Source organism: Mytilus californianus, unplaced genomic scaffold (assembly GCF_021869535.1).
Source record: "Mytilus californianus isolate M0D057914Y unplaced genomic scaffold, xbMytCali1.0.p SCAF_10, whole genome shotgun sequence".
NCBI lineage: Eukaryota > Metazoa > Mollusca > Bivalvia > Mytilida > Mytilidae > Mytilus > Mytilus californianus.
In genome coordinates, this window is record NW_026262582.1 from 13,085,257 (window position 1) to 13,111,313 (window position 26,057).

General features: G+C 32.4%; 1 protein-coding gene across 1 annotated transcript in view; it reads left to right on the forward strand.

The window, feature by feature from the left end:
* Positions 1–13,262, forward strand: part of LOC127717627 (uncharacterized) — a 49,630-nt gene extending 36,368 nt beyond the window's left edge. Inside the window, exons 15-22 of the mRNA XM_052223349.1 lie at positions 47–196; positions 848–964; positions 2,033–2,149; positions 3,046–3,210; positions 3,613–3,725; positions 6,686–6,756; positions 8,677–8,903; positions 10,778–13,262. Of these exons, the coding sequence (XP_052079309.1) occupies positions 47–196; positions 848–964; positions 2,033–2,149; positions 3,046–3,210; positions 3,613–3,725; positions 6,686–6,756; positions 8,677–8,903; positions 10,778–10,818 (1,001 nt within the window). The 3' untranslated portion in view covers positions 10,819–13,262. The remainder of the gene's footprint in view (positions 1–46; positions 197–847; positions 965–2,032; positions 2,150–3,045; positions 3,211–3,612; positions 3,726–6,685; positions 6,757–8,676; positions 8,904–10,777) is intronic.
* The last annotated feature ends 12,795 nt before the right edge of the window (positions 13,263–26,057 follow it).

A 26,057-nucleotide genomic window follows, 5' to 3' on the forward strand; every position in this document is an offset into this window, starting at 1 on the left:
ATGATTTTGCAGCATGTTTTTATTAAATTCTTTCATTCATGTTTAGAAAATTGTGTATTTGTTGATCAGACAGGTGTACTTGTTCTGCAGCAAACTTGTGCCTCTCTTATCCTCCAGCAATCATACAGGTGCTATAACCCAACTATTTATCCACAATGCTGTAAATCCTGTTACAATATTGCTACAGGTGTATCAGGTAATGTTTAATTTTACTTATTTATTCTAAACCTTAATACATGCATTTTAAATAGCTTGCTACAAGAAAAGAATTTGTTGAACCTATCAATTTTTCTTCTTATTAAAAATTTGATATAGAATGTCTTTTTTTAAGGAAAAATTGATATCCGATTTCAAATATTTATCTTCATAACTGCTGAAAAGAATATATGACATTTTATAAATGCATACCTTTCAACGTTGTACACAAAGAGGCTTGCACACATATTTAAACTGCAATTTTGAAGTAAACGAGTGTACTTTTGTAGATTAATATTTGATGCAAACGTTCATCCCAAATACCTGTTTCTATTGTATATGATATTCTAAATGTTTTTTTGGCGAGGTTATTGTTGCTCAATATAAAGTGTAGATTTTGTTAGTGTTGTTTCTTTTCGTTTTTGTTTTATTGATATTTTTGTTTTATTTTAATATTTTATATTATGCAGGCTTCATTATAATGATTAAACGCAGATTGTTCACTTTTTTCTCTTTTGATCATACGGAATTGAAAACTTAACCTCTTGGGTCGGCTTCCAATAAAGAAAAAAAAACAAAATAAACAACACAAACTTAAAAAAATAAAACATACACACGCTATATATTTGAAATGGTTTTATTTAATCGACAGGTTGTGAATTTGGTGATAAATCTGACTGTTCAGCCATTACGAGTTATGGCTGTTATACTGGTAATAATGGAGAAAACTGCTGTAATACGTGTTCTCCGTATATCACAAATATCCCAGGTATGTTGAAAAGGACGAAAACACAAAATCTATGTTTTTTTTTAGAAAATATCAAATAAAAAATATTACAAAATTGTCATTGTTACCAATCACTTAGAAGGTCCATATTAAATATGTTATTGTCATGGATTAAAATGTCGCGGGATTGTCTGTTTTCATTGATAATGAGTTCTATGTAAGTCATGCTGCCAAAATAACCAGAAAGCGCAAACATAATTGAAATTAGCAGAAATGCATCCAGTCAAAAATCCAATAAATTTATTGATTTATCAAAAGCTTAAATTGTCATACCCACAAGCAAACAAACAACAGAAGAAACTTGGGTAAATGAATGAGTTGTTAACATTGACTAAGTAATGGATAGTCCTAATCCAAAAAAGGTTTTTAGATAGTCTCGCTATGTTTTCTGTTAATATTTTACAACGTCATTGTTCCATCTCTTTCAAGCAATACCGGTTTTGTTTGCCTCATTTTTTCATTTTTCATTCATTTCCCGATAAGGAGCGTTCTGTCCGAACTTCTTTTTGCATTCGATTGTAAGCGAAGCTCATACGTAAACGACGTTTTAAAAGGTATTAATATCTCCGCAGAAATGACGACATTAAACAGATAGTTTAAAAACCGTTTTGCTCGGTGTCAGAGAAACGAGCCTTTAAAGTTTTATGTATTAGGCTTTCTCGCACTTTTGTTCTTAGTTTAACTAAAATGAAGCTAAACTGTGTCGTGTACTCTGGAGTAGGAATTAGATGTGTTAGGTATAAGCACACAGATGTATTACCGAAATGAAAAACAAATGTAATCAGTTGTTATGTTGTTTATTCACACCATTCCCTTTAGTACCAATTCATAATTAGATACTATAGTATTTCACATATTAATCACACTTGAAGACAATTTCTTATCGTGGTTAATCATATATACGGCAGTCGTGCAGACTATTCGAGCTTACATAGACAATATTTTAGAATAATACCATTTACATTTCTAACTCGAATGTAAATATTGCAACAATTTAGACTGTTGTTGCATATCTAACACACTGTTCAATTAAGACCTTTGTTTTTTTAGATTGTAAATATGGTGATCGTTCAGACTGTTCTAATATAACAGCTGGCTCCCAGTGCTATGGTAATAATGGAAACATATGCTGCCAAACCTGCACACAGTACACAACCACAATATCAGGTATAGTTTACTCTCGAAAGGGCGTGCACAAGCAAGTGTTCGACGGTTGGGATCACCTTGAAATGAAATGCAAAATGTTCATTGTATACTTTGTTTCAACGTTATGAAGGACTAACCAATTATTTTTTATTAACAATCCCCTTACTGAAAACTCGATAAATTTTTAAACAACTCAAATGGAATGTATATAACTTATAATTTCCGATGTCACAAACTGAAAATTATATCTTCATTTCTCTGACATTTCGCAAGCTCTTTCAAATAAAAATTATCAGGTACTATTTTCTATTCATTCAAAGAATATATCTATATTAATAATGAACATCGATTTTAAAACTTAGTTTAAATATATTCTGTACGAAAATAATCATTAACAACATTGGTTGAATCCGAACCGCTTCTTTAAATTTTACGACAAGGTGTTTTAGAACTCACCCGAATCATATGTTACATTGTATAGATATCATGTTAAAATCATTGAACCATTTGCATTTTCCTGTTTATTGCAATATTGCTCCCTTTTTATGGCTCCTCACAGTTACTAACATATTTATGTTGTAGTCGATCTTCTGACGAGAAAATTGACAAGTTAATAAGGTAAAAGATATTATTAATCCTATGATGTCTGTTTTGATAGCGCATGCAATTTTGTCAATATAACGGAGATATAAACAACTGCCATACAAGTGTTTTAGCTTACTATTAAACCAGGTTTAACCAACCAGTTTCTTTGGAAAATGCATGTACCAAGTCAGGAATATGACAGTTATTTTGCATTTGTTCCTTTTGTTGATTTAGTCGAACGTTTGATTTTGCTTGGTGTCATTGACTTCCCTCTTCTTGACCTGCCCTTATAGTTTGGTATATTTGTTAATACATTTGTTTTCATATTGAAGATTGTGAGTATGGCGATAAGGCAAACAACTGTTATGTTAATTCCTGTACGACATATAGTGACACTGACCGAAACTTGTGTTGTTACACGTGCAACGGGATAACTCCATCTTCCTCAACACCAAGCCCAATCGACACAACGACAAATAAAACGACAGAACTACCAGGTAATAAAAAGATACAAAATTTGATGCGCAATGCTTTTTGATAGAATAGCCTTTACAGGTCAATCAGTGCCTACAGATTTGAAAGTCTCATACAAGTACAAAAATAAAAAATATAGACCAAAATGGCAGACAAAGAAATTATATAATACATGTATACTCATTGGTTATCATGTTAGAGTGGATGTAGAATATGAAATTATACAAACTGTGATTGCGGTTCTTGTGTCAAACAATGGGGTTTTAATTGCCTATTGTGCCTGATGATAATGGTCATGAAATAAGCGAAATATGCTTCTTCAACAATTGTTTAAAGACTTGAAATAAAACAATGAACACTAAAATATTGTTAACATATATAATTATATAACAAATTACATATAATTTTCTGTCTGTTATTTGTAGTATGGGTAATTCCGGTTGCCATTTCTGTGGGCTGCCTGCTTTTGCTAATTGTAATAATTGTTATTGTATGCTGTATACGAATGTCTAGACGATCTCATAGTGAACCATTAAAGGTATGTCAACTAACTGTAATGAAATAAATAATTTTAAATCAAGAAGTAAGAAGAAAATAGTTGAGGCATTTTAACTGCCAATCTTTGCAGTTAATACCTAGCTGCAAACGACATAACTTCAAAATTGACGGATTGTATGGCAGTGCTAATATGATAATAAAAACACAAATATTGGGTTAATGGCTTTTATACATTTCAAATACATTATTTAATTATTTTATAAAATCTATGTGAATCCATAGGAATACGAGCTGAAAACTGATGCAATCAGAATGATTCACATTCATGAAATTGACAACTTTGAAAAGTTAGAAAACACAAAAGTATATAAAATCACACATCACCGTACCCAATAACAAAATCAAAATTAAACAGACGGAAGTCAATAGCACTATTTTGTACACAATATTTGCTGTACAATTTATAGTATTACAAATATGGGGGGGGGGGGGGGGGGGGGGGTAGTGCTAGACAATGTTATGTAGGAAAATAATCATAATTTCATTGAAATTAGTCATCCGAGATGTTCAGAAATGAGGACAAGCGGTTAAATAGTAGCATTCTAGCAAACCATTCCTGAAAAAAAGATGATTGGAAAGCATATGGTAACCCATTCACGACTGCCATGAATGCAAGTTTTAAAAAGCTTACCATAAATGAGCCGGACATTTTAGGGACGTTTTTATGCATTGTCCAATAATTAGTTAGTTAAAAAATAAACTACCAAATAAACAATATACGGCATATATGTTTTAGTCAGAGTTGGTTTTTAAATCAAACCTATCAACTTTTATACGACCCTATTAAGTTCAGGACATATTGCATCATGATTTTAAGCAAACTTATTAAACTAGTATAACAAATTGATTATAAGTATCCAATGAGACCATACTATTAATTAGTTTGAACTGAGAATATGGCGCCCTTAAATAAAATGCTAGTTCTCCTTAAAGATAAATCACGCCGTACAAAACTCATGCTGAATACACTTAACCGTAGAAAACAGTTAGTCTAGGCCAATCACACCACATACAGAGGAAATACCGAACCGTACTGCACAGGAAAAAATAAAGAGTGATAAACCGTTTTGCTGTGTCAAGCCCTTTTGAACTAATGTTTACATGTTTTTTGTGTCGTTCCACCACTCTAACAGGTTCAGGACAGGGTTGAGCTCTCACAAATATGTTGAACCCCGCTTAATTCTGTCTATGCCGGTCACTAGTCAGGAGCCTGTTATTACGCTTTTGTCGCATGTTGATGTCTGTCATAATTTTTTTGCTATAAATCACGCCATCTATTGCTTATATTGTTGTCCATTTTCTCAGATCAGGGATTCGTATAGCTTAGTATATAGAATGGGTTGTGCAAATTGTTGAAGGTCACATGTTGACCTATAGTTGTTTACATCTACACTATATGATCTCTGGTGGATAGTTGTCTTATTGGCAATCATCTTTTTACATTTATTTTTGGAACAACACAATAGGTTCAAAATTACAGCCGAAGATTTAAATAAGATTATAAAATTAAAGTTTTGAATTAGAGGTTATACATGTACTTTAGACTGATTGATTATATGAATATATTAAATATCAACACACTAGACAAAAACAATTACAAATGCGAATGTATAGTGTTGTCAAGTGCAATATGTTATATGCAATTCAATTGATAATAGTCATCATATTGCTAAAACTAGAACGATAACATGTGTACGTTTGCAGTTGGTCATTTCTTGAGACATGACAAAATGATAGCCAAACTTAAGAACAGAACAACAGATACTGTGGATAATGTGTGCCGATAATTACAAATATTGAATGTTTTGATACAAAATTACTGAATTATTTCTGGTTTTTTATTTCATTTGGAAACTTTTGTTCTTTTCTTAAATTAAGTTCATTTGTCAATATTCTTTATGTTTTCAAACATAACCATTCATGTCATAATTGTATGGCTAATAAGAAACAAATTCCGTTTGTAAATATACAACAATTATTCGGCAATCAGACAATCAACAATCAGACCACACAAAAAATAATATAAGAGACTAAAGTTGGTTTCCAGTATCATCTAATGAAACTACAAAGAAACTGGTGAAGGAAAAGAGAGAGAGATAAAAAAAGAAATGTTTGCACAATATTGACCAATGCCTGAGATCACCCCAGTTTATGTTGGAGTTCGTGTTGCTCAATCTTTAGTTTTCTATGTTGTGTGTTGTAAAGTTTTGTTTGTCCTTCGGTCGTTTTCTTTTTTTTTGAGATGTCGTTGTCAGTTTACCTTCGACTTATGAGTTTGAATGTCCCTTTCATATAATTTGCCTTTCTTTTACCTGATACTCAAAACTAATATCTTACTGTTGAGATCTAGTCTGCAATCCAAATACTATTAAAAGTATTTTGAAGTTTGTTATTATGTTGTACTGTTACACCACTGTCATATGTTAGGGGGAATGGTTGGGGCCTTCAAACATGTTCATCCCAGCCGCATTCATTTAGTAAATAGCTTGTAGTTCAGTGGTTGTCGTTGGTTCATGTCTGTCATATTTGTTTTTCGTTATAATTTAGGTCGTTTGTTTTCTCAATTGTATTGTTTCATATTTTTCATGTCGGCATTTTTATAGCCGACTATACGTTATTTTTTTTTTTTGAAGCCGTACGGTTGCCTATAATTGCTTACATCAACTTCATTTTGAACTTTGGTGGATAGTTGTCTCATTGGCAATCATACCACATCTCCTTTTTTGTTTTTTTTAATATACCCGTTATAGTGTACAGTCCTAGTACAAACAATGTGAAATGACCATACAAAGAATAAGTATTAGACAAGTAATTGATTTTTTTAGCCACTGATATTTTTGTATTTTGATTATTTGGTGGCTATAGAATTAGGCACGTGTAAAACTGCATAAAAGGCTTCGTTGTCTTGTAGAATAAATCAATTAATTGATATAATTCCAGGCACCTCTCGATCATGTAGTACCTCATGACAAGATAAGGTATCAAAATAACAATGCCTTACAAGGTGGACCGTAAGTATAGTAATTAAGTTTCAAGTATCAGATCAACATTGAAATTTAAAAGTGTTAACGCCCTCGTCAGAAAATACCATCCGAAAGTAACCGAGTACATACCTACCATACCATTGTCAAGCCAAACACATATAATCTTAGGAAACGTGCTGTCAAAAACAACATATTTGTAAAAAGTGATTTTTATATACAGAAATTACTAATTGTACACCTAACCAAACAAAAACGTTTCAAGAAGAATGTATGGCAAAAGTATATAATTACACTGTTGAGCTAAATGAAAATCAAGGTATTCAATTTGATTCAATTCAATTCAGTTCAATATTTTATTGTCATTATATACACTTTAATTATAGTAATGACAAAAAATCACAAAAGGATGATAACATCATATACAATTACTCTAAAATGAATACAATTAGTTAAACATATAACTATTAAACAGTATTAAAAAAATTCCTCCCACCCTTAGTTCCATTGACTATTGTTTGAACGACATCATTGTTTGAATTTGACTTTAGAATGTGGTTTCAGTTTGTTTTCAGTTGATTTGTTTCATCCATATATTTAAAATTTAGGAAGTTCGTGATGATAATTTTCATATCTCTCAACAGGTCTTTTGATGTTCTTCATATCTTGCCAATTTAGGAAGAAATGTTGTTGTCTTCCTTTTTGTTGCACAGTACTAGCGTCTGATCCTTATGAGCCTAGTTAGGTTTTCCGATTTGTATTGAAAGATTGTTCATTCGGGTTAATTTTTAAAATAGAAATTGATTTATGTTAAATTATTTATTAGTTTCTGTTAAATTTTTACATCGAGCCTCAACTAAATCATTACCGATTTTGAAATGTTATCAGGGACAATTGAACATTCTATTTTGACATTTATCTCATTTCATACAAGATAATTATGGCATTTATAGTAAGTAAAATCACTTGAAACTATAGGTTTACCTTTAAAACAATGAAATATTAGCATTTATGTTAATTCTATTACAGTTTTGTTTACTTGAATGTAATGCTCGAAAAACACGAAACAAAAGTCAGATATGATTTTAAAACATTTCATATTGTATGTTCCTTCGTACTAAACGATGAATAGAGGTTTCGTATCAACGAAATCTGTTCCTGTGTAATTCAAGGTCTGGATTTGTGTCCTTTTGATTTACCTCACAAAAGGTTTCTGCTCATATCTCCTAATTAAGGATGTACTTAGGTCAGGTTAAGGAATTTTTGTCAGGTGTTCGGACTCCTTCGTTTTTTTCCTACGATACAGGGTAAAATATTTTGCCCCATTACATCCATTTTTTTTTCATATAAGACTTCAATAGCTCATCATAGGTCATTTACCAAAATTTAAGCAGATTCTAGATTTCTTTTCTTTTGATTTGAGACCAAAATAATACCAATGCAAATATAAGGTAAACGTCCGAGTCAGCCTTTTCCCTCCATTTTGTAAAAATTAGATATCTCGAAAAGGAGTTCCATAACCTATCAATATTTTAAACTTATTTTATTCATTAACTAATGCTCTTCTGACTTAGAGTATCAATTTTAAATTCTAGGTTTTTTTAATTTCATCTATGTACATCCTTAATACAAATTTATGCCCTTAAAAATGTAATAATAATGACAAAATTTCGATTTAGTCCTAATATGATATTTAAGATATTACAATCATTAAACGTATATTTTTCATTTTAAAGATCGTTTATGTAAGGACAGTAGACACATTAATTAGTATAAAATAGTCTGGTGCGGTAAACCACCGTAACAGATAAAAATGAATGTACACTGCTGCAACTGAGTATATGCAATTGTTAAGAACTCGTTTTATGAAATATTATCTAAAAAGAATTTCATTACTTTTAAAGTAGAAAGCTAACATATATAACTATGTTGGTATTTTTGTTCATTTAGAAGTAAACATCAGTCGCAACTAAGGAAACAGTCATCAAAGGGAGATATTCGTCCACCCCCAGTAAAGCGACAGGTCTCTAATGGTGCTTTTAAAACACAACCGTTGGCACGACCTACTTCTAAAGATGAATTTCCATCATCCCAAAGCAATCGCGGATTCAGCAGACCACCAACGGGGCGTCACGTTTCTAGGAGCAATATTTTACTGCCACAAAGATCAAACCGAGGTAGTATTCATTATAAACAGTATATTCAAGTTTAGGTTGGCGGAATTCTTTCATTGTAACAGAACGCAGTAGAACGTTTAAGAGGCTTTTCAAATGAAATTTACTTTTAATCTAAACCGAGCTCGCAAGAATGATCGCTAAAACAGCGAGTCAATTTTCAGTCATATCATTTGCATTAAATAGTGTTCGAAAATTCTGAGAACGGACTATCTAATTTCATTTTCAATATCTAGTAAATGTTATCTTACTGTATGACACAACAATTGTTGAAAAGAAAAGAACTGAACGTTTCTGATTTTAATTTTTGTTAAAAGGTACTAAATTTACAACATCAAAACATATTCTAGAAAACTTACACTCTTAACATTTCCCACACATTTCATGTTCGAATATATTTCTTTAATCAATTACGTTTATCATATATTGACATCGTTTTGACATGAAAAAGGATTTATAAACCACAACAGTCCGACCTTTACCGTTTTGCAGGCACATTTTAGACGAAAATGTGTGCAAATCCAAAACATGTCACTCAAAATTGGAAGAGCTTTTAGGTCCATAATAGCCCAAACATATAGCTATATATGGACAAGGAATTCGAGCTATGCATAGAAAGTAAAATCACAATAATACTGAACTCCGAGTAAAATTCAAAACAGAAAGTCCCTAATCAAATGGCAAACTCAAAAGATAAAACACATCAAGCGAATGGACAACAACTGTCACATCCCCGACCCGGCACAGGCATTTTCAAATTTAGAAAATGGTGGATTGAACTTGGTTTTACAGCGCTTAACCTCTCACTTGTATGACAGTCGCATCAAATTCCATTATATTTACAACGATGCGTGAACAAAACAGACATAATAGGTGTCACAATCTCAAAACAAACAAACATTTAACAAGGAAGCACAAAAAGCATCTAACAAAATTAACAACCACATTCATTGCTTACTTATATATGTAATATAAATCAACCCATAAAGGATTGAAATATGACTGCATTCACATCTAATCTTAGTGTAGAGTCGCGTGTTTGAGGAAGAAACTGTCTTTGATTTAAATGATTTTGTAAGATTTAACTTTACATGTGGTATCCTGCATTCCAATTTTGATGGAATGGATGAATTCTGGTGCATACCCGGTCTCGCTCCTTTATGAGTTCATGCAATTCACTCCGTTTTTGTTTGCAAACTCCATGTGTTACTGTCTTACCGATTTATGTAGTCTGGACATTGGTAAACTACTGTATTTTATATCCATAAAATTGAGCATGGAAATGGGGAATGTGTCAAAGAGACAACAACCCGACCATAGAACAGACAACAGCAGAAGGTCACCAACAGGTCTTCAATGCAGCAAGAAATTCCCGCACCCGGAGGCGTCCTTCAGCTGGTCCCTAAACAAATATATATACTAGTTCAGTGATAATGAACGCCATACTAAACTCCAAATTGTACACAAGAAACTAAAATTAAAAATAATACAAGACTAACAAAGGCTAGAGGCTCCTGACTTGGGACAGGCGCAAAAATGCGGCGGGGTTAAACATGTGAATTCATTCGTTTTCGTGGGTACCAATTTTCATGGGAAAGATTATATGTCCGTGAATATTAAATTTTGTAGTTTCGAAAAAGTCTGCTTACAAACCAATTGAAAATATGTACATCGTTGAACATGCAAATTCGTGGTTCACCTATGGCCACGAAATTCACGAAAATGTATACCCAAAGATTAACAATGAATCCACAGTAACCATGGTAACACATAAAACATTATAAAATCAGCATTTGTTTTACTAAAATGTTATTGGTAATAGATTCGACAACAGTGTATATTAAATTTGAAATGAATTTGTTTCTGTTTATTTTTAGGTAACGAGTACTATTCAAACAGTGGTTACAACAGATATTAATCAATTACAAAAAAAGACTCTATTCCAATTCAGAACTGATCTTAATAGAATATAGAATTTTGGAACAATGATTAAATATTTGAACAGATATACACGTGTACCATGTTACTGTCCAATGATAGTAATTCATTATATAGGATTATACTAAGTTGTCTAAATGATCGTTTTTAATGTGTGCTTCAGTGATATAACACCACAATCATAATAGCGATATCTAATAATTCTGATGTGCTTTAAATCATTATTCCTAAGCAATTATTTTTATAAAAATAAGATAACGACTTCAGTATGTTTCTGAAATTTGGTTCTGTACTAAGACAAAAATATCACAGTTGTTTTCCATTCGTTCCGTTTTTTGATAAAGAATAACTTCTGATTATGTCCGTGTAATGGACTTCTCCTTTTCGAATTTGAAAAGCATGAAAAAAAGAAAACTTAAGAAAACAATTACAATCCAGATAGATTTATGGTACACAACATACAAAATCAACATTTAATTTTGTAAAGTTTGCAACTGGAAAGGAAAAGGTTTTAGCCTAAGAAATAAAAATTTTGAGGACTATTTCGAATTTGCACATCATGTTTAGATATGCATAAAATTAAGAAATATACATTAATTATAGAAACTGTTTGATGTTATGATATGATTTATGATATTACGTCAAAATATTTTATTGTTTTAATGAAGAAACTACAAAATTTATGCAGTTTACCATCGTTATTTCTATTGTGGAAACATCGTGCGCAGTAAAGAAACAACAAAGCTTTTTTATACTTATTGACAAAATCTCACTGAAAATAAAGTTGTTTCTTGGTTGAGCACATACTTTCCCAAACTAATATATACTCAAAAGTTGATGTAAAGCAAGGAAAATCAAGAAATTTTACAAGATATTCACATTTTGTCATGGTTTGTTGCTTTGATTTCTCGTTTAACCTGAAATATGTTTTTATTTTCTGAACACCTTGTATTTTTATGTAGTTATGACAAATTTAAGAATATGTATGGTAACTTATCAATTTGCACTAATTTGTGGGCCAAATAATTGCCTTATTGCCCCTACTCCTTTTAAACAAACAGGCCGTTAGTTTTCTCGTTTGAATTGTTTTACATTTGTCATTTCGGGGTTTTTTATAGCTAACTATTCGGTATGGGTTTTGCTCATTGTTGAAGGCCGTACGGTGACCTATAGTTGTTAATTTCTGTGTCATTTGGTCTCTTGTGGAGAGTTTTCTCGTTGGCAATTATACCACATCTTCCTATTTTATATGAATGCTACATTGCGTTGTATTGAGTATTCTACATACTTACTAAGAATGACAATCAAAGAAAACAGAAAATCCTGTAATAATTTGATTAATATAGGACGTCCATTCTTTCAAGTTTTGGCCATAACGTCAATAAGACACGTTTTACACCACTTATTTATTAGTTCGTGCAGACTGTTGCGATAAAGGGGATACGATACGGTAAAGATTCACTGAAATATTTTGTTGATGATTGACACAAAAGATGTATACCATTCGAATATCCAAAAGAAAGAAAGAAGGAACTAACTTACTTCAATGACCTACTTTTTAAAATATGTCAGTTTCTTTTGGGCTTTTTTTTAGAAAAAAAGAAATAAATATTGACTTGTAATATTCACGAAAACATAACTTTTCAATGTTGCCTGGTTTTTCCCGCTCGTTTTAAAAGCCAATAAGGATTATTTCTCCCGGATTTATAACATATTTTTAGTTTCTAATATCAACAGCTCCCTCTCACTGTATCGTATGTCCTTAAAGGTAATTTGATTATTTGTAGCAAAATAGTTATGATGTTTAAGGACTGTCCGAATTGCTTGGAATGTGTGTTTACTACCGAAATGTTGACAATCAAACTCAATACAACTATATAAGTCTAAAACGACTTACTATATGCTTTGCATTTTACATATTTTTAATTGTTTAACAGAAAATAACATTTAACTCTATGAATTAAGTGTTATTTAAAACTTTGAACTTTTGTATAAAAATTGTTCAATACGCTCATGTTAAGTGAAAACATTATTTTCAAACAAAGTAATAGAACATAAATAAACAATCAATATACTGTTTACTACATATTTGCTGGTATTTTTGGCATCGTTTCTTGCTTCATTGTGTATATTTTATTAATAAAAGTTGTTATATTTTTACATTTTGGATGCTTTTAAAAGTCTTTTTATGAACATGATGGATAAAAAGATATGTTGTATACAATGTATATATCACTAAGGACATGTTCACATTGAGCTAAACTCGGTATGGTATTAGTGTTCTCAACACGTAAACTAACTCTACTACGTTCCCATTAATACAAATCAATGTTTACATGTTGTTTAAATCACAGTCGAGTGAATTTTATTATGAATATTTAAGGAACAAACCTCTTTTGAATAAACATGATCTTTTTTATATTATGAATGGTGTTATTAACCAAACGTACATTTTTATGCCTCACCTACGATAGTAGAGGGGCATTATGTTTTTCGGTCTGTGCGTCCGGTCGTCCGTCTGTCCGTCCGTCTGTCCCGCTTTAGGTTAAAGTTTTTGATGAAGTTGAAGTCATATCAACTTGAAACTTAGTAGTACACATGTTCCCTGTGATATGATCTTTCTTATCTTTAAGCCAAATTAGAGTTTTTACCCCAGGGTCCACTGAACATAGAGAATGATAGTGCGAGTGGGGTATCCGTGTACTATAGACACATTCCTGTTAGACTTAAAGCATCAATTAATTAATTAATCTTGAATGAAAAACAGCAACAAGATTTTTTTTATGAAAGTCCATGTAATATTTATTTTAACCCTTTAACCCCTTCTTCAAAGGAAACAAACTATTTGTTACTTCCTTTCTGAAACCCTTTTTTAAAGAAAAAATGAGTTAATAATTAATTTATTGAATATAAAACATGCGTCTGTCCCGCTTTAGGTTAAAGTTTTTGATGAAGTTGAAGTCATATCAACTTGAAACTTAGTAGTACACATGTTCCCTGTGATATGATCTTTCTTATCTTTAAGCCAAATTAGAGTTTTTACCCCAGGGTCCACTGAACATAGAGAATGATAGTGCGAGTGGGGTATCCGTGTACTATAGACACATTCCTGTTAGACTTAAAGCATCAATTAATTAATTAATCTTGAATGAAAAACAGCAACAAGATTTTTTTTATGAAAGTCCATGTAATATTTATTTTAACCCTTTAACCCCTTCTTCAAAGGAAACAAACTATTTGTTACTTCCTTTCTGAAACCCTTTTTTAAAGAAAAAATGAGTTAATAATTAATTTATTGAATATAAAACATGCTTTCTAAATTATTAACATTATTTTCATTAGTAATCAAAGCTGGACTTCAAAGTTATTGTGAAATTACCTACTCCAGTGTAAATCAGTGTGGATACTAAAAAAGGCCAAATCTCTGTTAGAGTACATTACATCTAAGTCTCTTTCCTCTTGAAATCGTTCTTTTCTGTGTTACCGGGGAAACAAATTTCTCCGCTGATATAGCTGGAGGAAAATTGCAGAGGCGGCAGCGGGTCTCCGCGGGTCTGTGTTACAAAAGGGGAAAAACATTTGATTTTTCTGCCCGTTACACAAGTATTTCCCATTCCAATCTAGATGACAAGTTGAAAGATATTGTCCTGCTTTGTTTCGTTAAAAAGAATGGCCAACGTTGATACAAGTAACTTCTCTTAAGGAGGGATTAATTGTACTTTGTAAAATAAAGGCAACAGTAGTATACCGCTGTTCGAAACTCATAAATCGATAGAGATAAAAACAAATCCGGGTTACAAACTAAAACTGAGGGAAACGCATCAAATATAAGAGGAGAACAACGACACAACAAAAACAAAACATTAAAAAAATTCAGAAACGAACCATAATATAACAATGGCCATTTTCCTGACTTGGTACAGGACATTTTAAGAAAAAAATGGTGGGTTGAACCTGGTTTTGTGGCATACCAAAACTCCCACTTTAATGGCAACGTCAAACACAACACCAAAACGACAACATCACATGACAGGACCACAATACAAATAAATGGGAGAACACATAGGACAAAGAAACACACGAATAATAGCTAACAAAAGGTACTAGGCTTAAAATTTAATACGCCAGTCATATATATTCAATAAAATAATTCTCTGAAACCGACATCATCCAGAATCGTATAGAGGACGTGTATTTCAAAAAAATCAAACTTGAAATAAAAGATACAACAGATACAGTTTAACAATTAACAATGATGATCAGTTGTGAAAACAAACCCTAAACATTTCTTTGCAGCAACATTCCATAAGTGTCTGCATCTCCCAGTTGATTGAATATTCCAGATCTTGCATTTTCTATTTTAATTTTTTTAACAGAGGGTTGCTGCTTACAAGGAAGATATTAAACCAAGAGTTCCATGTGGTGAACATGAAATCACCCCTTCGTAAATTTCACGGATGCCATTACGAGTTGTTTGACCATTAAAGAAAATCTGTTTCACAGATAACGACGGTTATGTTCCAATTGTCGTAACAACAATTCCGTCCCCATACTAGAATGAGACCTACCAAATTAAACTTATCACCGGGTTTGTACTTATTTGAGCAACACAACGGGTGTCACAAGTGGAGCAGGATCGTTTAACCCTCCCGGAAAACATGAGATCCTCCTTGGTTTTTGATCGTGTTTGTGTAACTCGTGACAAACAAGTGAATTGTTAGAGCCATGATACTCATTTTCTTTATTTTCGATGCGTTCCCATTTGTTAATTTAACTTTTCCTTGACAGTTTTATAAATATTTGTTGTATTGAATTTGTTCTTTTAGAATCGGTGATTACTATTTACCTTTCAGTTCACGTTTGTAAACATTCTGCCATCACGGTAATCCCCTAGCACTTGCGATGTGCGGTGGCTGAAGTTCTAACGAGAGGTCTCGGAGTTAAGGTCATTGCATACGGTAAAATATCGGCGAATTAGTGTACGGGAAGACAATAATTCAATAGCGGTATATTTGTGACGTTTTGGTGATATACAGGATTTTCTTTGACAGTTCACGTACACTTGTTTAATAGTAAAACTTAGCCATTCAAGTATATAAAACATATTCAATTTGTTTTTGAAATTTAAAGGTTCATATGACTTTAAGCTTATTTTCTTTTTTCAAATGATGCATAGGTTAAAACTTGACGACTTATGATTTTAAACACACATGTCCAATGAATGATAACTTAAAGCTGTCAACATGAAAGAAGAGTGTACATGATAATCATTTGTATTGTGACAGGAAAAAACAGATATACATATTTCAACATTGTAGCTTTTATTTAATAATCTGCAGTAAATTCGGAAAAATGAAGTTACAGCGAAGGTCTTTTTTGGGGACTTTCTTGTTTAGAAGCTATTATAAATTCCATATGACTGACTATAAGTATGGTGCTTGGGACTTGGGACAGCTATTTATTAAAATGCATCAAATGTTTGATACCATCTACTTGCAGTAGAAACTATGACAGATAGAAAGAAACTCATTAAAGATACCCTGCTTATTTTTCCAGACGTGCATTTTGTCTACTTAAAATGTATTTATACTGCCATAACAGGAAAATGGATATGGGGTATTTATCTACGACACACGTATATTCACAGCATGTACATAACATGTATAAGGTTCCATAGTTTGACAAAACGCGCGTCTGGCGTATTTAATTATAATCCTTGTACCTTTGACAACTATTTACACCACTGGGTCGATGCCACTGCTGGTGGACGTTTCGTTCCCGAGGGTATCACCAGCCCAGTAGTCAGCACTTCGGTGTTGACATGAATATCAATTATATGGTCATTTTTATAAATTTCCTGTTACAAAAATTTTGCGGAAAACTAAGGATTTTCCTTAGCAGTATTTGGCACAACTTTTTGGAATTTTGGGTCCTCAATGCTATTCAACTTTGTTCTTGTTTAGCTTTATAACTATTTTGATCTGAGCGTCACTGATGAGTCTTATGTAGACGAAACGCGCGTCTGGTGTAATAAATTATTAAAGAGGAAATCAATCTAATACTGGTACTTTTGAAAACTATTTGAACCACTGGAAAGATATTGGCTGTTGGATCTCAATAATTGTCACATTTACCTATCATGTCTGTCTGCTCACCCAATTTATCAATATAACGGAACCATAAACAACTGTCAAACAATGGGTGGTTTGGCTAGCTAAAAAAAAAGGTTTAACTCGCAATTTTCTTCGAAAAAATGCCTGTACCAAGTCAAGAATATGACAGTTGTTACCGTTTGTTCTGGTAGACAAAGTCTAACGTTTGATTTTGTTAGTTTTTATGGATTTCCTCTTTTTGAATTTATCTTCGATTACGGTATTTTTGTTATTCCTTCTTATTGCTTTAAAACATATCTTTAGCTTAATGAACAATTTGAAATTAATTTAATGACGACAAAGTATAATGCAATTTTGGATTTTTATTTTCTAACTTATACTGCTACCTTTTCTAAGTATACTTCATAAGCAGAGTGCCGTTCACGGACACATTGTTGATATAAATCTGGCTCATGAACATGTCTATTCATATTAGATAGTTTCAAATCTTCATTTTTCCCGCTTGACCCAGTATAAATGATAAACAATATTCTTTATACGTGCGGCGAGTTTCTTCTGCATTTTTGAAAGTCTTGATACTCCTGTTATATAACAAATAAAAAGTTAAGATGTTGAACGACATCAACCACAAATGAATGCGGGATGACAAATGATGATGTGTTTAGTTTAGTTTTCGTTTGTTTGTTAATTCTATCTTCATAAAAAAATCTTTGGCGTCAATAAATCTGGTGATGTATTTTTTACTTACGATGGGAACATAAAAAATATACAATATGTTCTGGTTTGAATACAGCACTACTAATGAGCGCGTTGCCAGTAAAACTGCATTTCCGACCGTCGAATCTCCAATTGACAGCAACATCTCTACACGTACAAAACTGTTATTCATTTAATACAATAACAATTAATTTAACTACAACGAAGGATTGCAATAGTTATAATGTCGGCTAATGAGGGGCATTCATCATTGTAATACTGCTTTTCTAATTTATACCGGCTTACGGTTATATTCTGTCTGAGATTTAAATGATTAAAATGAAAAAAACCTATAACAGATAAAATAAAAATTAACTTAATCGTGTATTAAGATGTCGTAAAGCATTTAAAAAAAGGGAAAAAAAACAACAAAAAACAACACGTTACATAACAAAATCCCGTAGCGCATGACTGAATTTTAACAGTTGTTCGTTGATGACTTGAATATTTTTGGATATTTGAATTCTGAAATTACTTAGTTTTTTTATATACACTGTTAAGGTAAGTAGAGTAAAATATACAAGGAACCAAAACTTTGTCTATCCAATCGAAAATGAAACAAAAGATACAGTAATCTGCCTCACTTCTTGACTAAAATCTAGAAATTGACAATAAAGTTTGGTTGCGAACAAAACTTTACGACAAAAGAGATTATTTCAGCTTCCTTAGTGTGAACCTTCCATTTGAAGGTATCAATATTACAGCAGCGCCTGCATATGTAGTAGATATCTCCTAGTTGATACGATATTTCAGGGGTTGCATTTCTAATCATGATGTCTTTAATAGCGGGTTACTGCTCACAAGATTTCCTTTATAGAGGGTTGCTGTTCACAAGATTTTCGTGAAAAAGAATGTTGCTCACAAGGAAGCTATTGAACCAAAAGTTCCAAGTGGTAAAGTTGAAATCATCCGTTCGAAACTTTTACTGACGCCATCACGAGTTGGTTGACCGTTATGGAATATCTGTTTCATATATGTTCCAATTGTCGTAACTAAACTCCTTTTATCCTTTTGCTCGAATATGACCGACCGATGTAGACTTATCACAGGGTTTATATTTACATGAGCAACACGCCGGGTGCCACATATAGAGAGGGGTCAGCTTACCCTTCCTGAGCACCTGAGATCACCATCGGTTTTGTTATAGGGTTTGTGTTGCTCAGTCTTTAGTTTTCCATGTATACTGTTGTTTGTCTTTTGGACTTTTTCTTTTTTTTATCATGGCGATGTCAGTTTATGTTAGACTTATGAGTTTGAATGTCCTTTTTGTGTCTTTCGTCAATATTTTAATAAGACAAACACTTTACCAGGAACAATGAGTGAAGACCATGTTTCTATGTTAACATAACTAATGATGTCATAAACAAAATGCCTAATATCTATTTATCACAGTTGTCAGGATACATGGTTTAACAATAAAATTGCTCCAAAAGGCAAAACAGTTCTTTAACATGTTAACTAAATGTTCAGTCAGCGTCATATTTTTTGTCGATTTTGTATTGCTGATCATGTTTTTTTCTGTAAATAGTTTTAGTCTATCATATAAAAGTTTTTATTCCGGCCAATATATTACATAAGGGTTTCGATAGTTAAGACAGTTACTTGCATTTTTCCAAATTTGTTAAAAGTATAGCCTTTGCAATTGATGGACCTTAATAAAAATGTATATACCATAATTTTGATAGGATAAAGATGAATCATGTCGAAACTTTTCAATATGTTTAGTGTTAACGCAGGAGAAAATCTTTGAATATAAAAATATATACAACAAGAAATGATTGTAACAGGATGCTGTTACGAAGTCTCCCAAACGAAGCTCCCATAATTCGTAATTCCCAGGGTTGCCTGACATTTGGCAAAGTCCAGTGAAAATTGGTTTGGTCCAGTAAAGTTATATGCATTAGTGAAGCCTGGGGACTAACCCTGTATATCATTCAAATCATCTTGGCATGACAAACAAGAATATATATGGTTTAGGGGTGGGGATCTCGACCATTTACAAGATATTAGAACTTTCTCAAATGGCAGGGGGTCGGGATGACCCCGGGGAATAACCCTGTATATCATTCAAACCATCTTAGCATGACAAACCAGAATATATATGGTTTAGGGGTGGGGATCTTTACCACTTACAAGATATTAGAACTTTCTTAAATGGCATGGGGTGGGGGTGACCCCTGGGAACAAACCCTGTATTTCAATTCATGTGCTTTATCATGACAAACCAGAATATATATGGTTTAGGGGTGGGGATCTCAACCATTTACAAGATATTAGAACTTTCTCAAATGGCAGGGGGTCGGGATGACCCCTGGGGACTAACCCTGTATATCATTCAAACCATCTTAGCATGACAAACCAGAATATATATGGTTTAGGGGTGGGGATCTCAACCATTTACAAGATATTAGAACTTTCTTAAATGGCATGGGGTGGGGGTGACCCCTGGGGACTAACCCTGTATATCATTCAAATCATCTTGGCATGACAAACAAGAATATATATGGTTTAGGGGTGGGGATCTCGACCATTTACAAGATATTAGAACTTTCTTAAATGGCATGGGGTGGGGTTGACCCCTGGGGACTAACCCTGTATTTCATTTCATGTGCTTTATCATGACAAACCAGAATATATATGGTTTAGGGGTGGGGATCTCGACCATTTACAAATTAGAACTTTCTCAAATGGCAGGGGGTCGGGATGACCCCTCGGGACTAACCCTGTATATCATTTCATGTGCTTTATCATGACAAACCAGAATATATATGGTTTAGGGGTGGGGATCTCGACCATTTACAAGATATTAAAACTTTCTCAAATGGCAGGGGGTCGGGATGACCCCTGGGGACTAACCCTGTATATCATTCAAACCAACTTAGCATGACAAACAAGAATATATATGGTTTAGGGGTGGGGATCTCGACCATTTACAAGATATTAGAACTTTCTCAAACGGCAGGGGGTCGGAATGACCCCTGGGGACTAACCCTGTACATTATTCAAACCATCTTAGCATGACAAACCAGAATATATATGGTTTAGGGGTGGGGATCTCGACCATTTACAAGATATTAGAACTTTCTCAAATGGCAGGGGGTCGGGATGACCCCTGGGGACTAACCCTGTATATCATTCAAACCATCTTAGCATGACAAACCAGAATATATATGGTTTAGGGGTGGGGATCTCGACCATTTACAAGATATTAGAACTTTCTCAAATGGCAGGGGGTCGGGATGACCCCTGGGGACTAACCCTGTATATCATTCAAACCATCTTAGCATGACAAACCAGAATATATATGGTTTAGGTGTGGGGATCTTGACCACTTACAAGGTATTAGAACTTTCTTAAATGGCAGGGGGTGGGGACGACCCCTGGGGACTAACCCTGTATTTCATTTAATGGGTTTTATTATTTAGAACATTTTCAATTAAACAGATTGTGTATATCACAAACGGTTTTCAATTTATAATCATTTGAAAATTTTAAAAATTTATTCCCATAGGGTTCTATAGTAAAACCCTCTTTTCTTTTTGCCCCTCAAAGTACCCCTTTATAAACCCCATTGCACAAACAAAACCCTGACTGCACCACTAGACATGTTAGTCTAACATATTGTGAAACCCTAAGTTAATCTGACAAGCGGTTTTGGAGAACGGGTGCGGACAAGTTCAAATTTAAAAGCGGCGGAAGAGGAAGAGGAAGAGGAAGAGGAAGAAGAATAATAATAATAATAAGAACTGAGCAAAAACAATAAGTCTTCCCAAACTTCGTTTGGGAGACTTAATTATCTACGGACGTCAAGTAAAAGCAAAAGTGTATTATTGCCCTTCACAAGACGAGGTGCAAAGTCGTATATCTGAAGGCCACAAAAATCGTTTTTTTCAGCTTTTTAAGTTCTGTTATTGATATACTATCAATTTAAAACAGTCTTTTAAAACGCTTGTTATTTTGTAAAATGTAGCAAACATCCTTTATGCGATTTTACAAATAAAGATTTACAAAATATGAAAACACCACATCTTGTTCATTTTGTTCATTCTTTTAATCAGTTCTTTTGAAAAAGCTAGTAATCATGTTCAACATTTCTATAACTCAAATTAAATGTTATTCGTTTTAATAATTGAAATTCCAAATCGTCAATGTAAAATCCAAACGCCATATGTTCATTTCATTCCGCTATCTTTTGAATCGCGCAGTTCGACCCGAATAACTAATATATCGTACACGAAGTTAACTGTTGTTAACCTATTACAAGTTTCTTCATTTCATATTGTATCGGCTAGAGAAAAATTAAATGACAAAATAAGCCTATTACATATTTAATCGAATTTAAATTCAAAAAAACAAAGACAGAGAGAAAATATAAATGCAATGAACAGTGAAATACCATACATGGCTTGTCATTAGAATAAATTTTAATTTGAAAAGCTTTTTTTTCACGTCAGCATTATCTTTTTAATGTATCATATCTAATGGAAAAAAGATTATGTTCGAAAACCGACTAAAAGCAATAATATTATTATCTATATATAACAACGTAATGCCTTTTCTTGCTAATGATTAAAACATGTTAAGCCATTCATGAAGTTGTTAATGCTTACTTAATAAGCTGCATATGGGATATCCATGACAATAGGATACAAATCTTTCCATATCATTCTTATGGTTACAATTATTAGTGCACGTGCCAGTTAGTTCCGATAAAGATTTTTTATTGCAAGAAGAAAAAGATACCAAACTCATTAGTAAAAAAAAAAACAGACAATACCATGGCCAGAAATAAAAACGACGAAAAGACAAACAACAATAGAAAACATTACAACAAAGTTGTAATAACATTTACAATGTAGTAAAAACAGTATGATTAATTTTAGAACATATTTGGTCGTAAGCACAACTGTCTGTACGGCTAAATTTAAATAACCAATCCGTTTATTTTTTTAAAATTGTTTCTAATTGCATTGAATGGCAAAATGCAAACGCAAAGTAATAACCAGAACTTCCACTGTCCTTCGACCAGATGTGGTACAAAGTGGTGCAAGGAGAATATATATGATAGATATACAATCAATGTATAAATACCACCAACAAGCAATTTCTTTCTGGATGTAAAAAAGTCATAATTAGAACGATAACAAGTTAATGAGGTATGCATATACCCTTTTTGTACTAGAGCAACACAATTTGAGTGTTTCATTCACTATTCTAGCTCACAAAGTAAAAATCCATAGAAAGGTACTACTCTGATACATTATTCTAATTTAAAAGCATTTAGATGATAACTATTTGGTACGATTTCTGCAATCTCAATTTTGTGAGAGTGATATTAATTATGCATGTGATTAAATGGAAAACATGCATATGGTAATACTTTTCAATTTAAAAGTATTTAACAAAGATGACCGGCATTTTAATTTGTAGCAGGTGTTGACACCAAACAGATTCATACTATGAAAAATGTCCTTATTTGTTTGTTTTGCGTTTTTAACAACTTCCACGACAATTTAAAACTTATTTACGTAATAGAACAGGAAAAGATTTACTATTAAAGTTCAGGTCAAACACAGCTAAACCTAAAACAATTCATAATACCAAATTATTTTAATCTCAACCTATAAACAGCGTTTAAATTGTACCGACTGTCATGTTTTACATTAATTATTATGTATGCAGTTTTTTAGCATTTAATCATATTTTGAGGAACAAGACATAGACAAGGAAATATGTACAAAATATCACATTACGCGGATATCTGACGTCATTTGAATTATTAACGGGCAAACTTGATCTTTGTATACATGCACTGACAAGGTCGCTGTTGAGCCTTGACATTTTCCAAACATCCGTCTTTAAAATAATGTACATTAAGCATCCTTATTCCTTTAAAACATAGATTAATTGTTTAATGTATCACATTAATCTCAGCTGCTACATAAAAAAATATCTAATTAAGATACTTAAGATATACATCCCTTTGCCAAAGGTACTGACGTAGATTGTTTGACAACAAACTCATCATTCACGTAATATAACGTCGTCTAAAAGTAAATTTGTTGACAGAAAGATAACTATCGGAATAGTGCTAACTATGCGATTACAATTCAATATTAAATAAAGATGCATTTCCAGTTAAAAAATAGTCCATAATAGTGATCGGTCAAAAATTAGTTTTCATCATTTTGTACGATCTATGGTTGTTTATGGAATCAGTTGTATATGCAATTGCCTTGATAAATCGAAATCACTTGTTTTATGAATGGAAATTATATTACGAATCGTAACATCGGTATTTTGTTTTAAATAATCGAACAAAGCTTTCTTCAGAATCAGTCGTTAACTCGCTACTTTTTTTGCTCACTTTAATACATGTTGTCAAGAACTTCACTTGATCTGACTACAAATAAAACAAGCATAAGATGCATCTAGTCACCGATCATTAATGTCAAGGCAGCGTTTGTTTTTATCGCTACTTTTCAATAGAAACAGAACAGTTTATCTCCCTTCTTAAACACATATTTTTTTAAAGAAATTAAGAATCAAACATTTTATTTTAATCCATTCCCTCACACATTGTAGATGAGTATTCGATGCCCAAATACATTCCCTAACATGTTACTTAAATGCTATTTCATCAATTAAAAAAAAACAAAATATGAAAATCGTGTTTATTCTTTTTGTCTGTTCTGAAATAAGCTAGTTGACATTATAAACATTTAAAACTAAATTCTAATTTGATTTCGTCTTAATTGTTGATATTCACTATCTGCAGGTTAACAATCGAACTCAATCTTTGGAAACGCTCTTTTTAACCTTTTCAAAAACATCGTACACGAAATTGTAAAGATACCAAAGGGACATTCAAACTCATAAGGCGAAACTAAACTGACAACGCCATTCTAAAAAAGAAAAAGTCAAACAGACAAACAACAGTACACAAAACACACCTAAAGACTGAGCAACACGAAGTGTATTGATTTTAATTTGTGTATGCTAGAGAAATAAGAAATGACGACACAAGCCCATCACATAATGAAATTTGATTTAGGAAATACCAAAACAGAGAGAGAAGATAAATGCAATGTTGAGTGGAATACAATGCAAAACATGGGGTTTAGCAAACCAATAACTAATATTTCATTTATTGTTATCATGTATATTGCACAGTTATGACAATAACTAAAACATTATTTATTGTAAGTTTAAACATCTTCTTATTTTTATATTAGATATACCAAAGTTTTAGAGTTTAACTATATGCAGTGGATAGATAGTGTAGTCCACGGGGTAAATTTGCAAGATCTGTTTGTCGTTTTAAAGGAAAATGCCGATTGCAATGTTCAAGATGAAAATGACGGGAAACTTCAATCCACTAATTTACGCAACGTGTAGTTTATTAAGATTAAAAAACTGGCTAAGATTGATGGCGGGTCTAGATTAAAATAGATTATTTTAATAATTTGCAAAAATGTCGTTTTTATCAGGCTTTTTTCTTCAACAATATTATAAAAAGTAAGGTTCACAGACAAACTAAGAAATTATTAAGAAGCTAAGGTTCAAACTGTCTCAGGCAAAGTTGACCTGCGATAAATTTTGATATTTTTTTTAAGGCTTTAAATGTTAAGGCTTACCCGAAAAAACCCGAAAAAGCGCGTCAGACGCGCCAAAGGTATACAAGGTTTTAATGCCTCATATAATGTGCTTTCATAAAACCGAAAGAAAACATTGGGGTCACTGTACTCGCTTTTCTTTAATTAATTGTTTTCTACAATTAAACAAAATAGTTAAATTAACTTCATATACCTTCATAAAAGTAAGTTATATTATCTAATCTTTCACGTCTTTTTTAGTTAATGTCAACAAAAATGAATCAACAAAAAAATCTGGTTTTTCTTTCTTCAAAACATCGTCATATTAAGATAAAACACATAATTCTCTTCATTTAGATGAAAAGTCATACAAACTAATAACATTACTCCCCAAAATTTGCAGATTTCATTGAAGGATCTTGACCGATTGTTTCCTGATACTTTCAATAATAAGATGTCGGAAGACACCTATCTACCTTACAACTGGTATGAATTACAATTAGTGATAATACACTGCTGGGGTCTATCATGACATGATAACAAATACCTTTAGCTCAGTACTTCGAGATACTGGATACATTAATTTGTGGTATATTTGCTTATTAACTATCCATTAATATCAGACGTACATTCTTACGATAGATTGTTTCAGTATTTTATAAAAATGCCTCTTTCATTATGACGTATGCTAATTAAATGCTTCACTGAATACAACCTAAAAGCACCTAAACTTATAATGAGGTTTATGAGAAACA